This window comes from Lampetra planeri, chromosome 34 (genome assembly GCF_965212315.1).
Source record: "Lampetra planeri chromosome 34, kcLamPlan1.2.h2, whole genome shotgun sequence".
Classification (NCBI taxonomy): Eukaryota; Metazoa; Chordata; class Hyperoartia; order Petromyzontiformes; family Petromyzontidae; genus Lampetra; species Lampetra planeri.
This window is the reverse complement of record NC_136140.1, coordinates 8,473,855-8,492,208: the sequence shown is the minus strand read 5'-3', so window position 1 is coordinate 8,492,208 and position 18,354 is coordinate 8,473,855. Positions and strand designations below refer to the sequence as shown.

Below are 18,354 nucleotides of genomic sequence, written 5' to 3'. Positions count from 1 at the left end.
TGCGTCATCGGCAAGTGATTAAGGGATGTCCCCTGCATCTTCGAGCTGCAGGGCTGGGCCTCGCATCTGAGTCAGCATGCCATAGGCTGGCTTGCCTTGAAACAAAATAACGATGGAAGGTGCTCCTCCGTGTGCCCGTCACATGGCAGTAATAATTCACAGTCCTTCTCCAATCCACTGTGGGATGAAAGCTCTCCTTCGTGCCCTTTGCTCAAAGGGGGTTGTTCCACCATATTTCACCGCGCCAGGACGGGTTTGGGTGAAGGAGGGGCTGAGGGAATGGATCAGATCGCATTCGTCACCGATTTTAGCTGTGGCCAGGAATCCCAACTTGCGGCGTCAGATTTAATTGTTGTTATAGCATCATCGGCATCATTGGCAGCCGTGGTTAATTCACTGCTGGATGAGATCGTCCACAAGCAGCAGCAGCAGTCTTTCATGCTCCTGCGATGGTATTATAATCCAGCTTGCACCTGCAACGCGAGCTGATTTCATCGCCCAATCTCTATGGTGGACGTCTTCCCAGAGGCATTCCATATTATTTTACAATATAGCTAGATACCCAGTCACACAATACGACTCAGAATAACAATCGTTGGTCTCTGGCTTAATTGAAGTCACGCCGGGTTTATCTTGCGCAATTAATGATGGACATTCATGTAGATTTTAAAATGTATTTTTTTTTGTTTGACTTAAGGGGTCAGCTGTCGATTATCTCTGTCGCTTCTCCCGGCTGCGGAGATTGCTTGATAATGATGTCGTTCCATGAATGCAGTGCTATGGGAATGGAAACGCATTTGCAATTTTGCGATGCTGCCTTGCAGCAGCAGCAGCAGCGGCAGAATCGCGCACACCTCCCCCCACTCGTCTCCTTCCCCCACCACCCCCCCCACGGTTCCCCTAGGGGACCCGGTGGCGACAGCCTTAGTGCAATCTGCTCTCCCCCACGAGGTGAGCTCACGCCGTCTTTAGCGCTCCGTTCTTTCGCCTGCAGACGCGCCGCGCCGGAGCTTCACGTTCGTAAGAGCCGCGGCGGCGCACAGCTAAAAACTAAAAAATGTAAAATATTGTCTCGTTGCAAAGAGTATATCGTCTTGTTTGCCGTCGCTTCGATGTTCGATGCATCGCGTCTCGTCGCGTCGTCCGCGAGACAATTGGCGCGCGATCGATGCAATTCCGGGAGGAAGACACTGGCTCCATTTTTTTCGATCATGCATTATTGATGGCGGGCAGCCTTTTATTTTATTTCCATTTGTTTTTTTTTCTAACTCCATCGGATTTCCACCTCCCCACCCCACCCCACCACCACCACTCCCTTCCTTACAGCGGCAGCAGCGGCAGCGGTGGTCCATCGACATCACCCACGGTGAACGTGGACAGTGGCGCGGGGCGGTGGAGCCGACGGCGAGATCGACTCGGGGAGTGCCACGGCCGCGCCTTTGTTGTTGTTGTTATTATTGCCGTCGCGTGAAGAAAGGGAGCAGCGGTGAGAGCGAGCGAGAGAGAGAAGAGAGAGAGAGAGAGCGAGCGAGAGCGGAGGAGGAGGAGGAGAGGACCTATTCCCCTTTCAGCCCGCGAGCACTCGATCCGCAGTTTTCTGCACCACCAGCCGAAGGGGCCATGTTGCCAGGGCGACGCCGCTCGTTGCTGGCGGGGGCGGCCCTCCTCGCGACCCTCTGGGTGACGTCAGGCTCCATCGACATCCCCATAGACCGTGAGTGGCACGCACGCGCACGCACGCACGCGCACAAATGCAAAGCCCTCCCCCCCTCTCTCTCTCACGCGTGCGTAGCCTGCAGCCGACTGTTGGGGGCGAGCAGCACCTGCGGAGGTCGGCACTGTGGCACGCGAGGCAGGGAGGGTGGGTGGGTCAGCAACCACGCTCGGCCGCCTTTGTCTCCCCAGTGGCGATGCCTATACCGTGCTGGCGCTGGTGGCTGATCTCGGTGCCAGGTCGATCGCGTTGCCCTCCTGCTAACCCCATTGCGGTGGCGCCAAGCAGCGCAGCCCCGACTGATTTTAGCAAATTATTCGGTTGATTTCGCTCTTGATGCTGCGTTGGTAATTGTGGTGCACAGGCACAAGTAACAAACAGAGCAAAATGATGTTGCTTCAAATGCATCCGTCAAGCAAATAATGTGTGCTTGCCCTTAATAAGGTAAATTTTTAATAGGCGACGTTTCGGGCAGTGGCCTTTCAAAGCATGCAGCAACAACCAAAATCTTGGTTTAAATTGTCAGTTCACGTTGATAGTGGGTTTATCTTGTATTTATTTAATTTGTATTTGCTGGGACCTTTTTGAGCAGCGGTCCATCTCTAAGCATTGCGCTATAATGCTTTGTGAATTAAATAAAAAAAACAATGCCAATGGATTGTTTTTTGTAATGGCGTTGACTGCTGTGCAAAGCAGAATAAAGTGCGCATCTGTGCACCGTTCATTTCGCTGTGCAGCAAAACATGTGTGATGTCACCATTTGTGTTTTATGGCAAACTTGCAAAACAAGAGTGCGAGTGTTAGCGAGCGGTCGCTTTAATTGTATTCCACGGTGGCATCTCTGTGAAACGTGTTTTTTTTTATTGTGTGCGTAATGCCGCACATTTTAAACCGATATGTTCAGAGTGCATCTGAGTAACTTCAATGTAGGTATATTTCGCTATGTCTGGAAAAGGTGCACAGAAGCCTCTGACTGCAGAATGGTAATATTTAACAATGGCTTATGATTTTAACACTTATTTTCCAAGCATGCATACTAACAGTACATTGTTCTTGACTCACGCTTTCTTAACATGTTAAGCCACACTTCTGGAGAATGGTAAGTGACCCCGTTGCACTTGCCATCTGTACAAAAGCATTCGAGTGATGCGCATTCTAGATTTCACACATCACTCCGCCCATAGTCACCGCGAAGAAAATTCCATTTCCCTGCCATCAAGTTGCCCATTAAAAAGCCTCATCGAAGAGTGATCTCCATGCACGTTTTTTCCCCCCCTCATTTTTTATTTTACTGTAACTCACACACGTGTAATTGCATGGCCATTATCCGCGGACATCCGAGCATTTCTCTCAATTTACCCCGCGCGCCATCCTGAGTCACGTGTTGTACGGCGCACCATTACTCTAAACGACGCCTTTGCTCGGTGCCTCTTCCACATTCGGGCGTGATTTTGCGGACCGCAAAGCCGGGCGTGATTTTTTGCCTCCTCCCGTGCAGCTAGACGGAAGCTTCGGCAAAAACCTCGCGGCAGATTACGGCAACGGGCACGATGCCGTCGCCGTGATATTCACGCGACGCGGGGAACGGCCGCTTGCCGTAATCCCACGCCTCTCGTAATTATTGAGCCAGAGAGCCTCTGCGTCAGGCTCGGTGTGCTGCCCGGCATCATGCGGTGTTTGAATGTGAGCTGTGCTTATTGATCAAAATTCCCAACCTCAGCTGTGAGTTAATCAGCCAGCCGCCCCCGTACGCAATTTGGTTAATCGCTGGTAATTAATTAACTATTTTTTTTGTCGTGCTCGTAGTGTTTTTTGTGTTTCAAGTGTGCCCGTGCGCTTTGCATCTTAATGAATCCGATTAGTTAACGGGATGCTGTGATGATGTCTCGCAGCGCATTCGGCACGGATGTGCAAAGGGAAAGCCAATCTGCATCGTTCATGCAATGTGTTGGTGTCAATTCTCTAAGGCTTTCGGGGGGAAAAAGAATAGACCCATTTGCATTCAAGCACAGGACATTGAATCACTATATGCTTGCACATATAGTAAGTTGATTACCGTTGATGTGCTTTCAATAGCAATCAATATTCGATAGTTGCTTGCACACTCTCTGCTTGTTGATTTAGTTACATAGTCATCCAAATTCCTGCTGTACTGCAGTGTCTCTGTGCGTGTTCCAAAGCCAGCTGCTGTGTTATCGTGTGGACCGGTTAGCGACTTCATGTACATGAAGTGCACAAATGTAGATATCAGTGGGTGCTCTGTTACGCGTAATTTAATTCAACGCTTCCTCTCATGAAGATTTTTTTAAAAGGGAAATGCACACTCCCAACAAATATGTTTTGTTCTTGTAGATACGTAGCTATGGTGAGTGTGTTTGGATGTCAAACACCCGTTGGGGTGCTTTGCTAATGAGAACAAATAAACTCCTTAAAAATAGTTTTTTTTTTAAACAACGGTTTTATTAACAACTTCGTTTAACTCACGGTCGTGAAGTACGTCGATGATGCGGCGCCTGCTCCCCCCACATCAACGCTTACTTGAATTACTTGATCACTTCCGTAACTTGTTCACACGGAACAGGCGATTCGAGAGTTTAGGGACCGCTGCGTTTTTTACCTACACAAATATATATATAAATAATAAGGCGTCCATACAAAATGTGAATTGCTTTAAAGTAACGAATTAATTGATTAATGGATGCCATTAATTTTGATACAGGCATGCCTTGTCACCGGATCTGAGTACGTGTGCAAAATGTGGAAGTGATTGTACAACCGGAAGTAGACTAACTTTTGATTACAAGATTTGACCACGACAAACAGGAGTCAAGTTAAGTAAAACCGTTAAAAAAATACTTTATTGTGCTTTTTAAAAATGTATTATTTCCTGATCTAATCCCGATTGTGCTATCGGTGTCGTATAACAAGACAAAACATAAATTTGGATCCCTCAATAAGGCAGTGATATCAGCGTCTGTAATGGCAACACAAAAGCAGGTATCACAGAGCACCCTCTGAGATCTGTGCAAGTGACCTCTGATCCGCACAAGGGAGGGCATCACTTTCCCACCCCATTCTGCTCCTACGACGAGTCATACTGATATTTTGAATTCTCAGACATGAAATGTAGCCGAATGAAGTGAATGCAAGAAGAAAATGCTACGTGATCAATATATTTTTTTCGCGTGCATTCATTGGTGACCAGGCTGAGGGCATGAACTCACTCACTCGATTCAAACCCAGAATCTTAACAGTGGCCATCTCAGAATTCGGATCTCAGCCACCCAGCCACCTCCACTGTGACATAAACTGTGACATCGCGGCCATACATTTCAAAATGTCAATGCATTGACCTCGCTAAAGTAATCACGTTAAAAAGATTATTTTTAGCGTAATTCTTATAGCGATGTGCTATCACGAAGGCCGTATGTTTCCCTGATGGGCATAGGCTGCCAGTAGGGGGTGATCTTTCAATGCGGTTCGGTCAAATTACTTAATTTGCGGGTCATTTTCAAATTTGGTAAATTTGTCCATAACATTGTTTTTTTTGGGGTTAGAACGCGTTGGGGTTAGATCGTGTAAATAACGCGATCTAACCCCATAAAACAACTCTTATGGATGATATTGGTCGCGAAAGCCTACGTGTTAAACTTGGTGAATTTGGACCGTGACACCGGGACACATGGTCTACACTTTAAAAAACGGCCTCGTGTTTTCGATTAATACACCCACAGGGATAACCGGTGGGTGGGAGCACTTGAAAGTAACTTTAAAGTATTTTTTTTTATTACAAATAATGCTTGAGCATCGTGCCAGAGAGCCCAAGATACACACAAACGGTGCATGCATCCGCAATGTTGTTTATTTATTTGCCTGCAAATTCCTATGATCTTCAGTTTCTCATCTCTGTTTATATGTCTCCTTCTCCCCCATATTTGTGGTTACAGACAACTTACACTCTATTTAATGTATAACCTTTCCCAAACTTTCCATGCACTATCAATTACGTTATGGGTTTATTCGTGATGTATCGTGGAACACATCTGTTTCACTAATTTGATCCTCCAGGCAATCTTCGTTTGCTGCTTACAATTAACCACCAACAAGCGACTTGCTTCCGTAGATCTTTTTTAAAATATGTTAACGAATGTTGGTTCTGCTCTGCATGTAGTTGTTCACTCTTGCTACAATGCTCAGCTGGGCTCCACTTGTGTAGTCTCTGCACAGACTTGTTGACAGAACTTGCACTCAACGGACCAGTGATCTCCAAGGCAGTTGTGGCATTACATCAAGAGGAACGTGATTCTCTAAACTATAACTGCGATCAGAAACGCGTGCAATTAAAACGTTTATGGGTTCCGTCACTGCCGATCGCACACAACAGGCATCGCTAATTGAGTGAGAAAAACACCACAAATTTGCCACCTGCCCACATCTCTTGGCACATTCGATGCGCCAAACGCACATTTCAACTTTCTGCAATGACATCACCAATTCCTGCGCAAGAGGCCACTGCGACTGGAACGTTGTAGAGATCAGTGACGTTTTCAAATCGTGCCACCAATTTGGAAAGCCGCCGTGATGTGTAATGTTTTACCCCACTGGACTTGCAACCCAGCGGTCATAACTTTGATCTTCTGGCGCCGCAGTTGGAACAACGGCACGGATTCTTAAATGCCCCACACTCGGAATGCCTCGGTCCACCCAGTGTAAATGGATTCCAGTTGAACACGTAGGCTTTCGCGACCAATATTATTCATAATCAACGTTTTTGGGTTTAGATCGCGTTATTTATAAATGTTTCGTAACCCTCCACCACCCGACACGGCCAATCAGTAAAAAAGTGTCACGTTGACAAAAGACAAATAGTTCACTGCTTTAGCCCACCGGTGTGTTGAAGCGTGAAACCACAACATTTACAATTTGTGACACTTTTTTACTGATTGGCCGTGTCGGGTGGTGGAGGGTTACGACACATTTATAAATAACGCGATCTAAACTCAAAAACGTTGATCATGAATAAATGGATTCCAGTTAGTCGTTCGGTGGTCACGTGCGGCAGGGTAAAGTGTGGCTACTCCCACCCCTTCCGAGACGTTTGGCCAGTGTAGAAGAGGAGGCCCATTGGGAGGTGAGGCTTTCTAGGCCGTCTCCCTCTAGAGTGGAAGCCCCTTCGACTGGCAGTGGCACGAGCAAGTCGATTGGCAGATAGCGCGCAGTAAGGTAGAGCGTGGGTACTCCCAGCTCTAACCGACACGTCTGACCAGCGTGGAAAAGTAGGCCAAATACCCGTTTAGGTGGTCTCTGTAGAGTTCCCTCTCGTGGGAGGCCCTTCCACCAGCGTGGCATGAGCAAGCAATTTCAGAACTGCACCTTCACTCTTTTATAACCACTTTGAATATTAGTACTGATGCCAGATCTATTATTTTAGTAAGGGGCTCTTCTTGCTTATATTGTTAATGAATTTCATGTTTTTTTCCAGGGAATTTTTTTTCTTGTCTCTTTTCATTTGAAGCATCTGCCACACTGATTATGATTTTAAGAAATAATACATCCTCATAACAATTCGAATGACTGACGATAATGACAAAACATACACACACTGGTAATGTCGCTTTGAATATCTGTAATTGTATTTAAAAAATGCAGTACAATTCGATTTTAACCGTAATCCTTCTGTAATCATAGCTTTTGCAGTAATCACAGCTTTTGTAGTGCCTTAACCATTTATATTTTCTGGTTGTTCAATTGTAAAATAACAAAAGAAAAGCACACACAATATGTTTATGCATCGGTTCATCAGTTACAATTGATTCTGATGCTTACAATATGTGCATCGAATTGTGTGCGTGGAAAACTACGATTTACCATTCATCCGAATTATACGTCAAAGCACAGTTAGTCGATTGACAAGTCACGTATGGTGGGGTAAAGTGTGGGCACTCTCACCTCTGACCAGCAGAGTAGGCCAAATACCCATCCAGAGGCGCTCTTCTAGAGCTCTGTCTCGTGGCAGCCCTTCAAGCCAGCAATGACGTGAGCAGGCGATCGCAGGGCCGCGCCTATTCCCTTTCACCTCTTCATGCTCATGGAATATTTAGCCTCATGGAGCGAATACGGCTCTACATAGAGATGCAATACAAACGAGACGGTCAATCAAAACGAGACGGGAAACAAAAAAAACATTGATTCTCAAATCAAATCCTCGGGATGGGGTTGTGGGGTACGGTGTGGGGGCAGAAATCGGGTGATTAACTGCATTGCAAGTCAGAAGCCGCCGACTGACAGCGCCGAAGTGTTGCTTTAATGTGTGCCGTTTTTGTTCCGCAGTGGAGCAGCCGCCTGCGATCACGAAGCAGTCCCCCACTGACCACTACGTCGACCCGTTAGAGGACATTTTAGTGAAATGTGAGGCCAAAGGGACCCCTGCCCCGAGGTACGTGGTTAACCAGCCGTGCCGCCGCACGGCGTCACATTAAACCCCCAGGGCTTCTGCGGTGGGCCCCACTCCGTTGACTGCATCCAGGGTGCACAGGGACAACCAGGGGTCAGTTTCAGCCGGACCTGTTCGGAAGCTGAGGTTAGCGGTTCGAGCCTCACCACCGTCCTGGTTAACACTGGCGGGTGTATTAAGGCGCTGCAGTAACGAGATGTTAACTACCTCGCCTGGTATACATGAGGTCGTGGGTTCGATCCCGACGCTGATGCCTGCTGTATATTTGGAGTTTGTATGTCTCTCTCCCCGTGGTTGTGTGGATTTTTCTCCTGGTCCTCTGGGTTTTCCTTCCACATTTATAATTAACATGCGTTTCGAGTATTTGGCTGGTGTAAATTTCCACGTGATAAGCCACTTCGTTGAGCTATAATTTGTGGCCAGGTCACTTTTAAAAAAAGAGCTACATAGCTTAGTTGACCTTACCTGGTAAAAATATGTAATAAATACCATCGACGATATGCACGCAAACCTGCTTTACACGATCGACGTCGCAGATCCCGTGATGTTATTTGAAATGGGTGGGCTACGTGCGAACAATTGCACGGCAAACGAATTCATTTGTGGAAGAAAAAAAGAAACACAATAACACATTGGAATATCACTTGTATTGTGAAACCTCGCAAGATTCTCCTGAAAAAGATGTTTGAGTCTCATTGAGGCTTTCCTGGGTAAAACACATGTCTGTATTTATATTATAACAATGTAATTTCCCCACCCTCCCATCTGCTGCCGGCGGGAGGTTTGGGTTTGGGGATTTGGGGGGAGTCTTGGAAATATTCCATGAGAAATAAAGTGCTGTGCACAACCTTTTGTAATTGCAATGCTGGATGAGGGCCTCTCTACGCAGTGAAGCGTGGGGGATGGGAGGGGGCGATGGCAGCTGGGTGGGTTATTTGACCATACTTCACCTCACCGGTCAGTGTGGGTTGGTGAAGGCTGGAGAATAATTGAAGTAGCAGTGCAACAGTGGATTTTTCTGCACTGCCCTCTGCTGTCAGCGTAGCCTCACAGCCTATAACAACCTGTTGTGCACAGTGGTCGCCCATCCAAGCACAGTCCAGGCTAAACACCTGCTTAGCTTCTGAAATCTGGAGAGATCTGGCGCGCGTTCCGGGCGATTTGGTCACAGTGCGTGCAGAGAATGCAGGCGCCATATGGCAGTGATAATCCGGCACGCAAAGTCCATGCAGAGTGAGCGAGATGCGAGTTAGAGACAAACTATGGGAATCCAGCTTCACAGAGCACGCTCGACTATTCCGTGGGTAGAGCAGTGAGCAGTTGTTGTTTTTTACCCGGCTCGGTGGCTCAGCGGTAGAGCAAGCAGCTCGCAATCAGAAGGTTGCGAGTTTGCATCCTGCGCGGGGGGTTGACTCAGCCCATCATCCCTCTGGGGTCCATAAAATGAATACCGATGTTTGGGAAGTCCACGGTGGTTGTCCAATGGTTAGATGGACCCTTGCCATAACCACGTGGCTTTCCCACCACCTGCTGAGGGCTGTAAATGGGAGTTGAGTGCCGTCCACCTCCAATGCTCATTTGAGCAGAAAATAATTTTGACCGTTCTTTTAAACTACAAGCCTAAGGTTATTTTGTTTAACCAAGTGAGCCATAGAGTAGAATACTGGTAGTTTGTGCTCATTCAAAGGAGGGAGTATTAAAACTACACGAGCTCTCTCCTGTAGCCCTCTCGTCGTTGCTAGCAGACCTCAACATTGGCATTTAGCTCCTGAACGTGTTGCCATTGTGCGCACGAAACGAACAGAGCCAAGTTTAGAACTCAAGAGACCAGGCGAGTCCCATGCTTGCAAAAGCGACCCGGGTCAGTGGAATGGACGGCGCTGTCCCATGCCCCTTTGCAGTTATCGTTGGACGAAGAATGGCAAGTCGTTCGACCCGAGAGGCGAGGTGGGCGTGGTGGCGGCCGAGAGCTCGGGCTCGTTCACCTTCGTCAAGAACAGCACCGGCCACGCCAAGCGGCACGAGGGCGACTACCAGTGCCTGGTCTCCAACAAGCTGGGCACCGCTGTCTCCGACAAAATCAAACTGCGCATCGCAAGTAAGAGCCACCAGCGCGTGGCAGGCACAATGATCACCCCAACCCCCCAACCCCCTGCCACCCGCACTCCCCCTCCTCCTCCCCCATGCCGTGTTGGCATCGAACAAACTTAGATTCAGACTATTTATTTACACTGGAGGAATCCGACGAGCCATGAAGCTCTATTTCGCAGATGTCCAACTCTTGGGGGGCACGTGAGGCTTAGGAAGAAGACCCCTCTGCGACACATCGTGGGCGGGGAGGACAATATCTCACAATGCTGGACCGGAAGAGGGGAGAGCCTCAAGCTATTCTTGTTCTTGTTTCACCGCAGTTTGTGAGTGCACGGCTAAAGGCACAAAGCAACGAGTGGCCAGCAACAAACAACGCTATTAAACTTTAATCATGGGCGTTCAAAACCAACACATATAACCAATATACGTATCAAAACTCTTAAAATGTAATAAAAAAATTGTTCCACCATTGGAACCTCCTTTGCCAGTAGCAAAATATGATTATTGGTTTTCTACTCTTTTATCTGGCAACAAAACTGACACCTTTTTTACAAGGAGTCATGTTTGCATTGACCACAAAACCTGCGGTCGGAATGCAAGCAAAAAACACAACTCTGATAATGTATGCACTGTCCTTGAAATTGATTGGTCCACACCCGAGACAGCTTTCCTTAGAGCCTAGTCTCACATGGTGTTGGACCAGATGACGCCAAAAGGCGCCTTTTGGCGTCATCTGGTCCAACACCATGTGAGACTAGGCTCTAATAAAAGCTGTCTCGGGTGTGGACCAATCAATTTCAAGGACAGTGCACATTATCAGAGTTGTGTTTTTTGTTTGCATTCCGACCGCAGGTATTGTGGTCAATGCAAACATGACCCCTTGTAAAAAAGGTGTCAGTTTTGTTGCCAGATAAAAGGGTAAAAAAACAATTATAATAAATAATAGTTGTTTTTCATTGAGCAAGGTTATTAGAACTTGGAAATGCATTGCCCTTGGAGGTCTATGAGTGCACAACAGACACAACAACTGTGACTATTCATGTTCCGGGAAGAATTACAGATTTCCCAGGGTAGCTCTCTGAACAAGAGGAGGATCCTGTAAAAACCTGGACGGTTGGCAACCCTGACGGCAAGTGTCGTCAGCAAGCACAGCACAGGCGGGAATGTGGTGGCGAGGGCCATGCCCAGCCCGCCTTTGTCCATCTCCCCAGTGACGATGTTTGCAGACCACACCAGAGACGCATGTAAGGTTGAGTCAACCTAGGGGAGGCCCAGGACCAGTTCAGATAACAAATACAATTGTGTCTAGTGGAAGAAGAAAAAAATATTTCTAATATGGGATTTACTCTACGGGCTGACGCATTTATATTTGTACAATTAGCCATTTGACTTCAGAAACAGACATACGTGCAACATTGTCAAGCACTTTCTCTCAATATAGAGGGTAAAAATGGATTAACTGCTGAAATATTCTACTTAGAATTGTTTGAAAACCTGCCACACTACCAATGAATTAAGCCTCGCACACCGAAGGCAGGTTCGCGCAGTCGTGACGCTTGTGCCTCACAGCAAAAAAGGGGTCTGTGTTCGATTCCTGACTCAACTGTAGTTGTACGTTCTCCCGCTGTGTTTGCACTTACGACTTTGATGGTAATACGTGACGTCCTCAACAAATTCACTTCATGAGGTTTGCACGTGTCCCGTTGTAATGGCTAATTGGTGTGCTCTTGTACAGGCATCACTTTTGATATTTGTCCAAGAAGGTAACGGGGGGTTAAATTGAACATATATCATGCAGGGAAATTATCACGTGCAAAGTAAAGAATTGAGCAGAAGGTATTTGTTCCTGATGGGTTCTCTTTCTTGAATTGCTTCATGCGTACAAATGAATGCACGCGTTGATTGCAGTGCAGCAAATGGCATTTAATTACATATCTTCCTTTCATGGAGCTTTTGCACTTCTGATATTAATGAGGCCTTGAAACATCTTAGGTTAATTTCAGTGTATTAAATTACATTGCTGCTGCTCCTGCTGCAGCAGGAGTATATGATTACACTGAAAAAAATCAACCTTTAACATTTAAATAGTCACATCCGAACGTCACTTTCGACTTACCAATTGTTAATTAAAGAATAAAACGGCTAAGGGCTTTTTTTTGGTCTCTCTATCCTCATCTTTTATTCCACGCCGTACAAACACAGGAGTTATTAGAAACGCCTGTCCGCACGCGATGACCATGCGAGCAACCTGTTCCATCCAGGGCTGAATACCGCCGCACTCTATACCAATATTGGCGAAGCCATTGGGCTCTCAATTCCGTCTCTACCGATCGTCCTGTCAGTCTCCGTGAGCCGCGGCTTAACCAGGAAACCGCCACAGCCATAGGCACGGGATTGCAGACATTTATCATCGGAGCAAAGTGACAGCAGGCATCTGTTTTCATAAATGGGGATTTCAGCATGTCGGGGATGTAATCTGCGCAATAATATTTCAAATGAGTGCCCGAAAGTAAGATGGGATGTCTGCGTGTGTCTTCTTTTTCCACACAATATGTTTTAAACTAGACTGTCATGTAAGACCTTACCAGCTGCGATTGTAGACTTGTGTCTGTGAAACGCAGCACTTATGTGATAGCCTCGCACTATGAGCATGGCACGAATGTGAAATGCAATCATAATTTGATTTTTTTAAAAATCCGATTATTTTTTTCCGTCACGATTCTCTTGCTTTCGTGTCCGTGTTTTTGAATGTGTTAATCATGTCTTTTTTTTCTCATCGTTTGGAAAGATGTCCACAGTGACATGCCTCCTAAGATGGAAGGTAACAGACGAGCTATCCATGGTAAACGTTTGTAGATGTGTACCTTCCCCAGTTGACCCTGCAGTTCCATCAGCCAGGGCCTCCCTCATTCCCTGCAACGGGAGTGCTTCCCTTCAGAATTTCACCAACGTCCTTTTGTTTTTTCCTTGAAAAATATAACCGATGTTTGCACGGATGTGTGGCTACCGTAAGCTGCATGTGCAGGGCTCTCTATTTTTTTTTAAAACATTTTTATATTGAAAATGAGATGGAGGAAGAGGATGCTGCCATGGTATAATGATGGTCAGCTCACTGGATTTGCCATCCACTTGTCTCCGGTTCAATCTCCCGGAGTGGAAGTTGAAACGATGGGACGCTCTCTTTAATTCTCCCCACCTCTGTCCACTCGGCCGTGTAAATGAATACACCACCCACAGTTAGTTGATCGGCAGGTCGTGTGTGGTGGGATAAAGTGTGGGTACTCCCATGTCTTCGAGACATCTGGCCTGCGTGGAAATGACACGCCAAAATAGGTGGCGAGGAAGGAGCCCTTTAGAGGTCTCTTGTGGAGGCTCTACCACAGCAGTGGCGTGAGCAAGATGTTGCAGGCCTCTACTTTTAGCTTTTCTGATGGAGGGAAAGAGTTCAGGTGTTGGCTGGCTGGTCTGATCCACGTGTTGGTATTGAACAAATTCGTACGAATTTTTTTTGCCAAAACCATGCTGATGTCTCCATTAACAACAAAAGGGCAAATTGCCAAGTCAGTGTGATTCAGCTATTTCGCCAAGCCGCAAATTGGACCCCATGTAATAAACAAGGAAACCAGCCAAATACCAGTTCTGTCCTTCCTCCCGGCGAGAAAATACATCTGTTTGTTATTACTTCTCTTTTAGTAATCAGTGATTGCCAAAGCTGCAAAAAAAAACCCTCTCCGGCAAACATCCTGTCAAACAGATGTTTAAATACACCCACCTTCCCAGTGTGTCTACAAACTTACCCAACCCACGTTCCCTGCGGAGTACCTGTTCTACCTTCCTACTTGTGTACCTAAACATCTCCAGTGCCTTCGCAGGCACCTGCCTATCCGTCGTGTTGTCTCCCTCGTGTAAATCGCACAGTGCCATGATGTATTGTTACTCCCAGTGGCGGAGCTATCAAGTGCGTAGTCGGTGCAACTGCACCGGGTTCCATGGTCCAGGGGTGCCCAGGCCGCTGGGCGACAAAGGGGGTAAAACATTGTAAAGTGGGCCCTATTGCTGGGTGGTGACACGGCCGAGCGGTTGTGCCTTTGCTGCTTGGTCGCAGAGGTTTGCTGTTGGAGCCCGGCGGTTGTCCTGGTTAACACTGCGGGTATATCATTCGAGCATTTGCCGCCTGCGTCATAGCGGACGTTTACAAAATTCCGTGATAATATTTTAAGAAGAATAGGCCACGTGCGCTGGCGTTATGGCCCACATTTTGAAAAAAATAACAACCTCAAAGTGTATTCAATCGGGAAAAAAAAACCCGCCACCATAGCAACGTCGCCCCCCTACTGTTGATCTGCGACAGATTATCCTGTCCTCATGCGTGCAACGTGGCGTCTTCGTGATATCCTTTGTGCTGTAGCAACTGGTGGTCGCGACCATCATCAAAGGCCTCGTTAAGAGCCCGCGAGGACCGTCAGCGCTGTGCGTTCGAGCGCATGTGCATAGCGTGTGCGTAGCGTGTGTATAGCGTGTGCGTATTGTGAACGTGGTGTGCGTAGCGTGTGCATAGCGTGTGCGTATTGTGAACGTGGTGTGCGTAGCGTGTGCATAGTGTGAACGTGGTGTGCGTAGTGTGTGCATAGTGTGAGCGCAGCGTGTGCATAGAGCGTGCCAACGTTCGACAGCCAGCGGTGACCGCGTGCCCATGTTGCGTGCGTGGCCCAGGTACCCCCAAGTGGCCCAAGGAAGTGCTGGATCCCATCGAGGTGGACGAGGGCAACTCGGTGGTTCTGCCCTGCAAGCCTCCCCAGGGCGTTCCTCCCCCCAAAATCTTGTGGATGACGAGCAGTACGGAACGACGACAGAACACAATGCCAGCCGTTACACAAATATCTACATATGTATAATATGTTTATATTCTGTGTCACAAAAACTCAACAGGGGTATATCCTTGCTATCAAGGAAAGTCGACAATGGTTGTCCTATGGGTAAAGCTGCTCTGCCCCCTGACACATGAATGTGGAATTTTCACCTCTGGCTCGAGGCTGTAAACCGGAGATTAGCATCACCTCCACGCTCACTCGAGCCCTTGACGTACCTTTCCTTGCCCTGCCGTATGCGAGTTAGGGCATTTGTTTTTTTGCCTTCGCAGCGCTGGACCACATTGGGCAGGACAAGCGAGTGTCGCAGGGCCTCAGCGGTGACCTCTACTTCTCCAACGTCAAGCCGGTGGACAGCCGAGACGACTACATTTGCTACGCGCAGTTTGTGGCCTCCCGTACCATCATCTCGAAGGAGCCCATCAAGCTGAAAGTCCGCTCACGTAAGATTCACTTGGGCTGCCGTGCACACTCGGTGACCGCCAGGTTACGTGAAATATTATCACGTGCCATCCCGTGTGGATTATGGATAGGGTAAACAAATAAACAGGCGAAATTCACTCCACATCTCCACATCAAAATTATAAAAAAAAAAATCGGTTCAGCGAGCAGGCTTATTGGACTTCCGCACCTCCGATTAGCACGGTTGGCTATGTATGGTGTGAAAGAAATTCAACAAACATATATACATTCCGGACAACTTGCAGTAATGTTTGAGTAATGGGCCGTACTCTGCTGATGAGACCCATCAGCAACTGTCAGCTGTTAAATATTTAAACAGGAGGCCAATAGGTTGATGACTGTCATATTTAATTATATATTTTAAATATTTTTACGCAAGAATAACACTGCCATATGTTATTACGGTATTTTTAATAGTGTTAAGATGGTAACCAACTAACGTTACACTTGAGGATAGTGGACGTTGGATCTTCTTTTCAAACGAAAGAGGATTCTGAAATGTATATGGATTTAAAAGTTCTGTTATATTTATATATATATATTTATATATATCACATTACGATGCCCTCTTTCTATCATGCTGGTTTAGGAAATTGGCCTCCAGAGAGAGATGAATTCACTGCGGATCTTTGATATTCTGAACCAAGCTGTGATTAGGCCTCTCAACATGGTGCTGATCAATGCTGTGTTCTACAACATGCACGGTGCACGTGTGTGCGCGTGTGTTTGGATAAGGCATGAACAGGTAAAAAAAAACGCATTACCGCATTCAACAGAACTTCGGCTGTTAGTATAACGCCCGAGTCGAAATGAAACTCTGTGCCCAAACGTCGCAGGGAAAGTCTTCCCGCACTGACCATTGTTGGCTTAATCTCAGCAGTCGTCTGAAGAATATTGTGCGGCTCTCGCCAGTAAATCGCCGACCAATCCGGCGGCCTTTGAACGTGAACAAGTTTCGCTGGCTGGCTGGAAGCTGCGGCAAAAGCCAAATAAATTACAGGCAAATGTTTTGGAGTGCGTTGTGCCTCGTCCGTCTCCAGGCTCCCGGTTTATTTTCCTTGAAATATGAACCCATTGACTGGCAGCTGAGCCCATGGCATGTTCGCAATTGCCTCTACATCGTGGCTGAGAAACTGTGCTTCAAAGAGCAGAGGGCACTTGTGGTGTGTACCCGTGCGCGTGGTGTGGCAAATGACCCATGAAAGTCCTTCAACGCGGTGGTACATGAGGCAGCCTCTGTGTGTGTGTGTGCGTTTGTGTATATGTTTGCGCGCGTTTGTGTGTCAGCCAACTCAGCCTTAAGTGAGTGCTTGGTGCAGACATCACCAACATTGAGACAAAAAACGGCTGGGTGTGTTACTAGCCATCACCAACGCCCGTATTCCGTACCGCCATTTGTAGGAGTTTGTGCACATGTATTGCCCTGACAGCCTGTGTAGGCTCTATGGGGGATATTTGAATTTTGTGGTGAGCGGTGGTGCAGCGGTTAGTTACAGGGCTACACAAACTCAGCAACCTGAGTTCGATTTCCGACCACGGCTAATATCATCGGCGAGTGATGTATGAACCGGTCCTAGGCCTCCCTTAAGTCATCTCGGACTTCACGAATGGGGAGACAAAAATGGTCAGGAATGGTGTTTCCCACACCACCCACACCACCGACTCATGCACCCTGTTGGACTTCAGAAATGCTCATTAACACGGTCTGTTATGGAGTGCAGGGGAGATCTTTGTGTGTGATAGTGTGTTTGTGTATGTCTGCACGCACATGCCTTTGTCTTTTTGCGTGTGTATCCGTGCACGTACGTGCAAGTGTATAAAAACCACCTTCTTGATTTGCACTTGTGTGTGAAGCAGGCTGTTTGCCTCGGCTGCTTTGCCAGTCACATCCATCGCTGTTCACCAAAACCTGTTATTATTGGTCCCGACGTTTCAGTTAAAGGTCATGATTTGGTAATAATTGTATGCTCGCATTGCCAGTAGTTGCAGGCGGTGGAGAGAATACTATTCCCACCCTCCTGCGGAGACATACGTCTAAGGCAATCAAACAACAAAGACGGCGTTTTCTGGCAGAGCTGCAAAGGGAAAAAAAAATATTCCGCTGCTATGGAGAAGAGACCTCCAGAACACAAACTGTCACTCACTCTTTGAATCCATGACTGGCAGCATTATACATGTCCCCGAGCTGTCCTTTATTCATCAAACTGTTTTGTGCTATTTGACGAAGCAAAGCGAAGAAATACTTCCGGCGGAATGAGAACGCAGAGCCTCGATTTGTGGTCGCGAGTCTCTTTCGGAATGCGTGGCAGAATCTTTGAATCGACGGCAACTGAAGGGCTCGTCGTTTCAATTTCCTTCCCCACGTTGCCGTTCTTTTGCACACGTGCATGACGGCGCTAGATGCATCCTGTATGTGTGTGTATGTATGTATGCTGGGAGCGGTAGTGTCGTGGTTAGTGCACTGCGCTATGAACCCTGCGACCCGAGTTCGATTCCTGCTCACGGCCAATATCAGTGGTGAATATTTGAACCAGTCCTGGGCCTCCCCTAGCTCGGCTTAACCTTAAATTAGTACCTGGTGTGGAGTATTAACATCAGGGAGACACACGTAGCCGGGATCGCTTGTTGGCCACCCACCCGTTTGTGTGCTGTGCCAACCTTCGTAGGAGCATGCTCCTTAACAGCACTTGCCTCAACAACCTGTTCAGGCTACACGGGCGATCTTGTGTGTTTGTTCAGATGAACGTGAGTGTTCATTAGAATTT

General features: G+C 47.3%; 1 protein-coding gene across 2 annotated transcripts in view; it reads left to right on the top strand.

The window, feature by feature from the left end:
* The first annotated feature begins 1,330 nt into the window (after positions 1-1,330).
* LOC144730097 (neuronal cell adhesion molecule-like) overlaps positions 1,331-18,354 on the top strand; it is a 62,225-nt gene continuing 45,201 nt past the window's right edge. For both annotated transcript variants that reach the window (XM_078610656.1, XM_078610655.1), the window contains exons 1-5: positions 1,331-1,714; positions 8,045-8,150; positions 10,070-10,266; positions 14,973-15,095; positions 15,400-15,570. In XM_078610656.1, the coding sequence (XP_078466782.1) occupies positions 1,621-1,714; positions 8,045-8,150; positions 10,070-10,266; positions 14,973-15,095; positions 15,400-15,570 (691 nt within the window). In that variant the 5' untranslated portion in view covers positions 1,331-1,620. The remainder of the gene's footprint in view (positions 1,715-8,044; positions 8,151-10,069; positions 10,267-14,972; positions 15,096-15,399; positions 15,571-18,354) is intronic.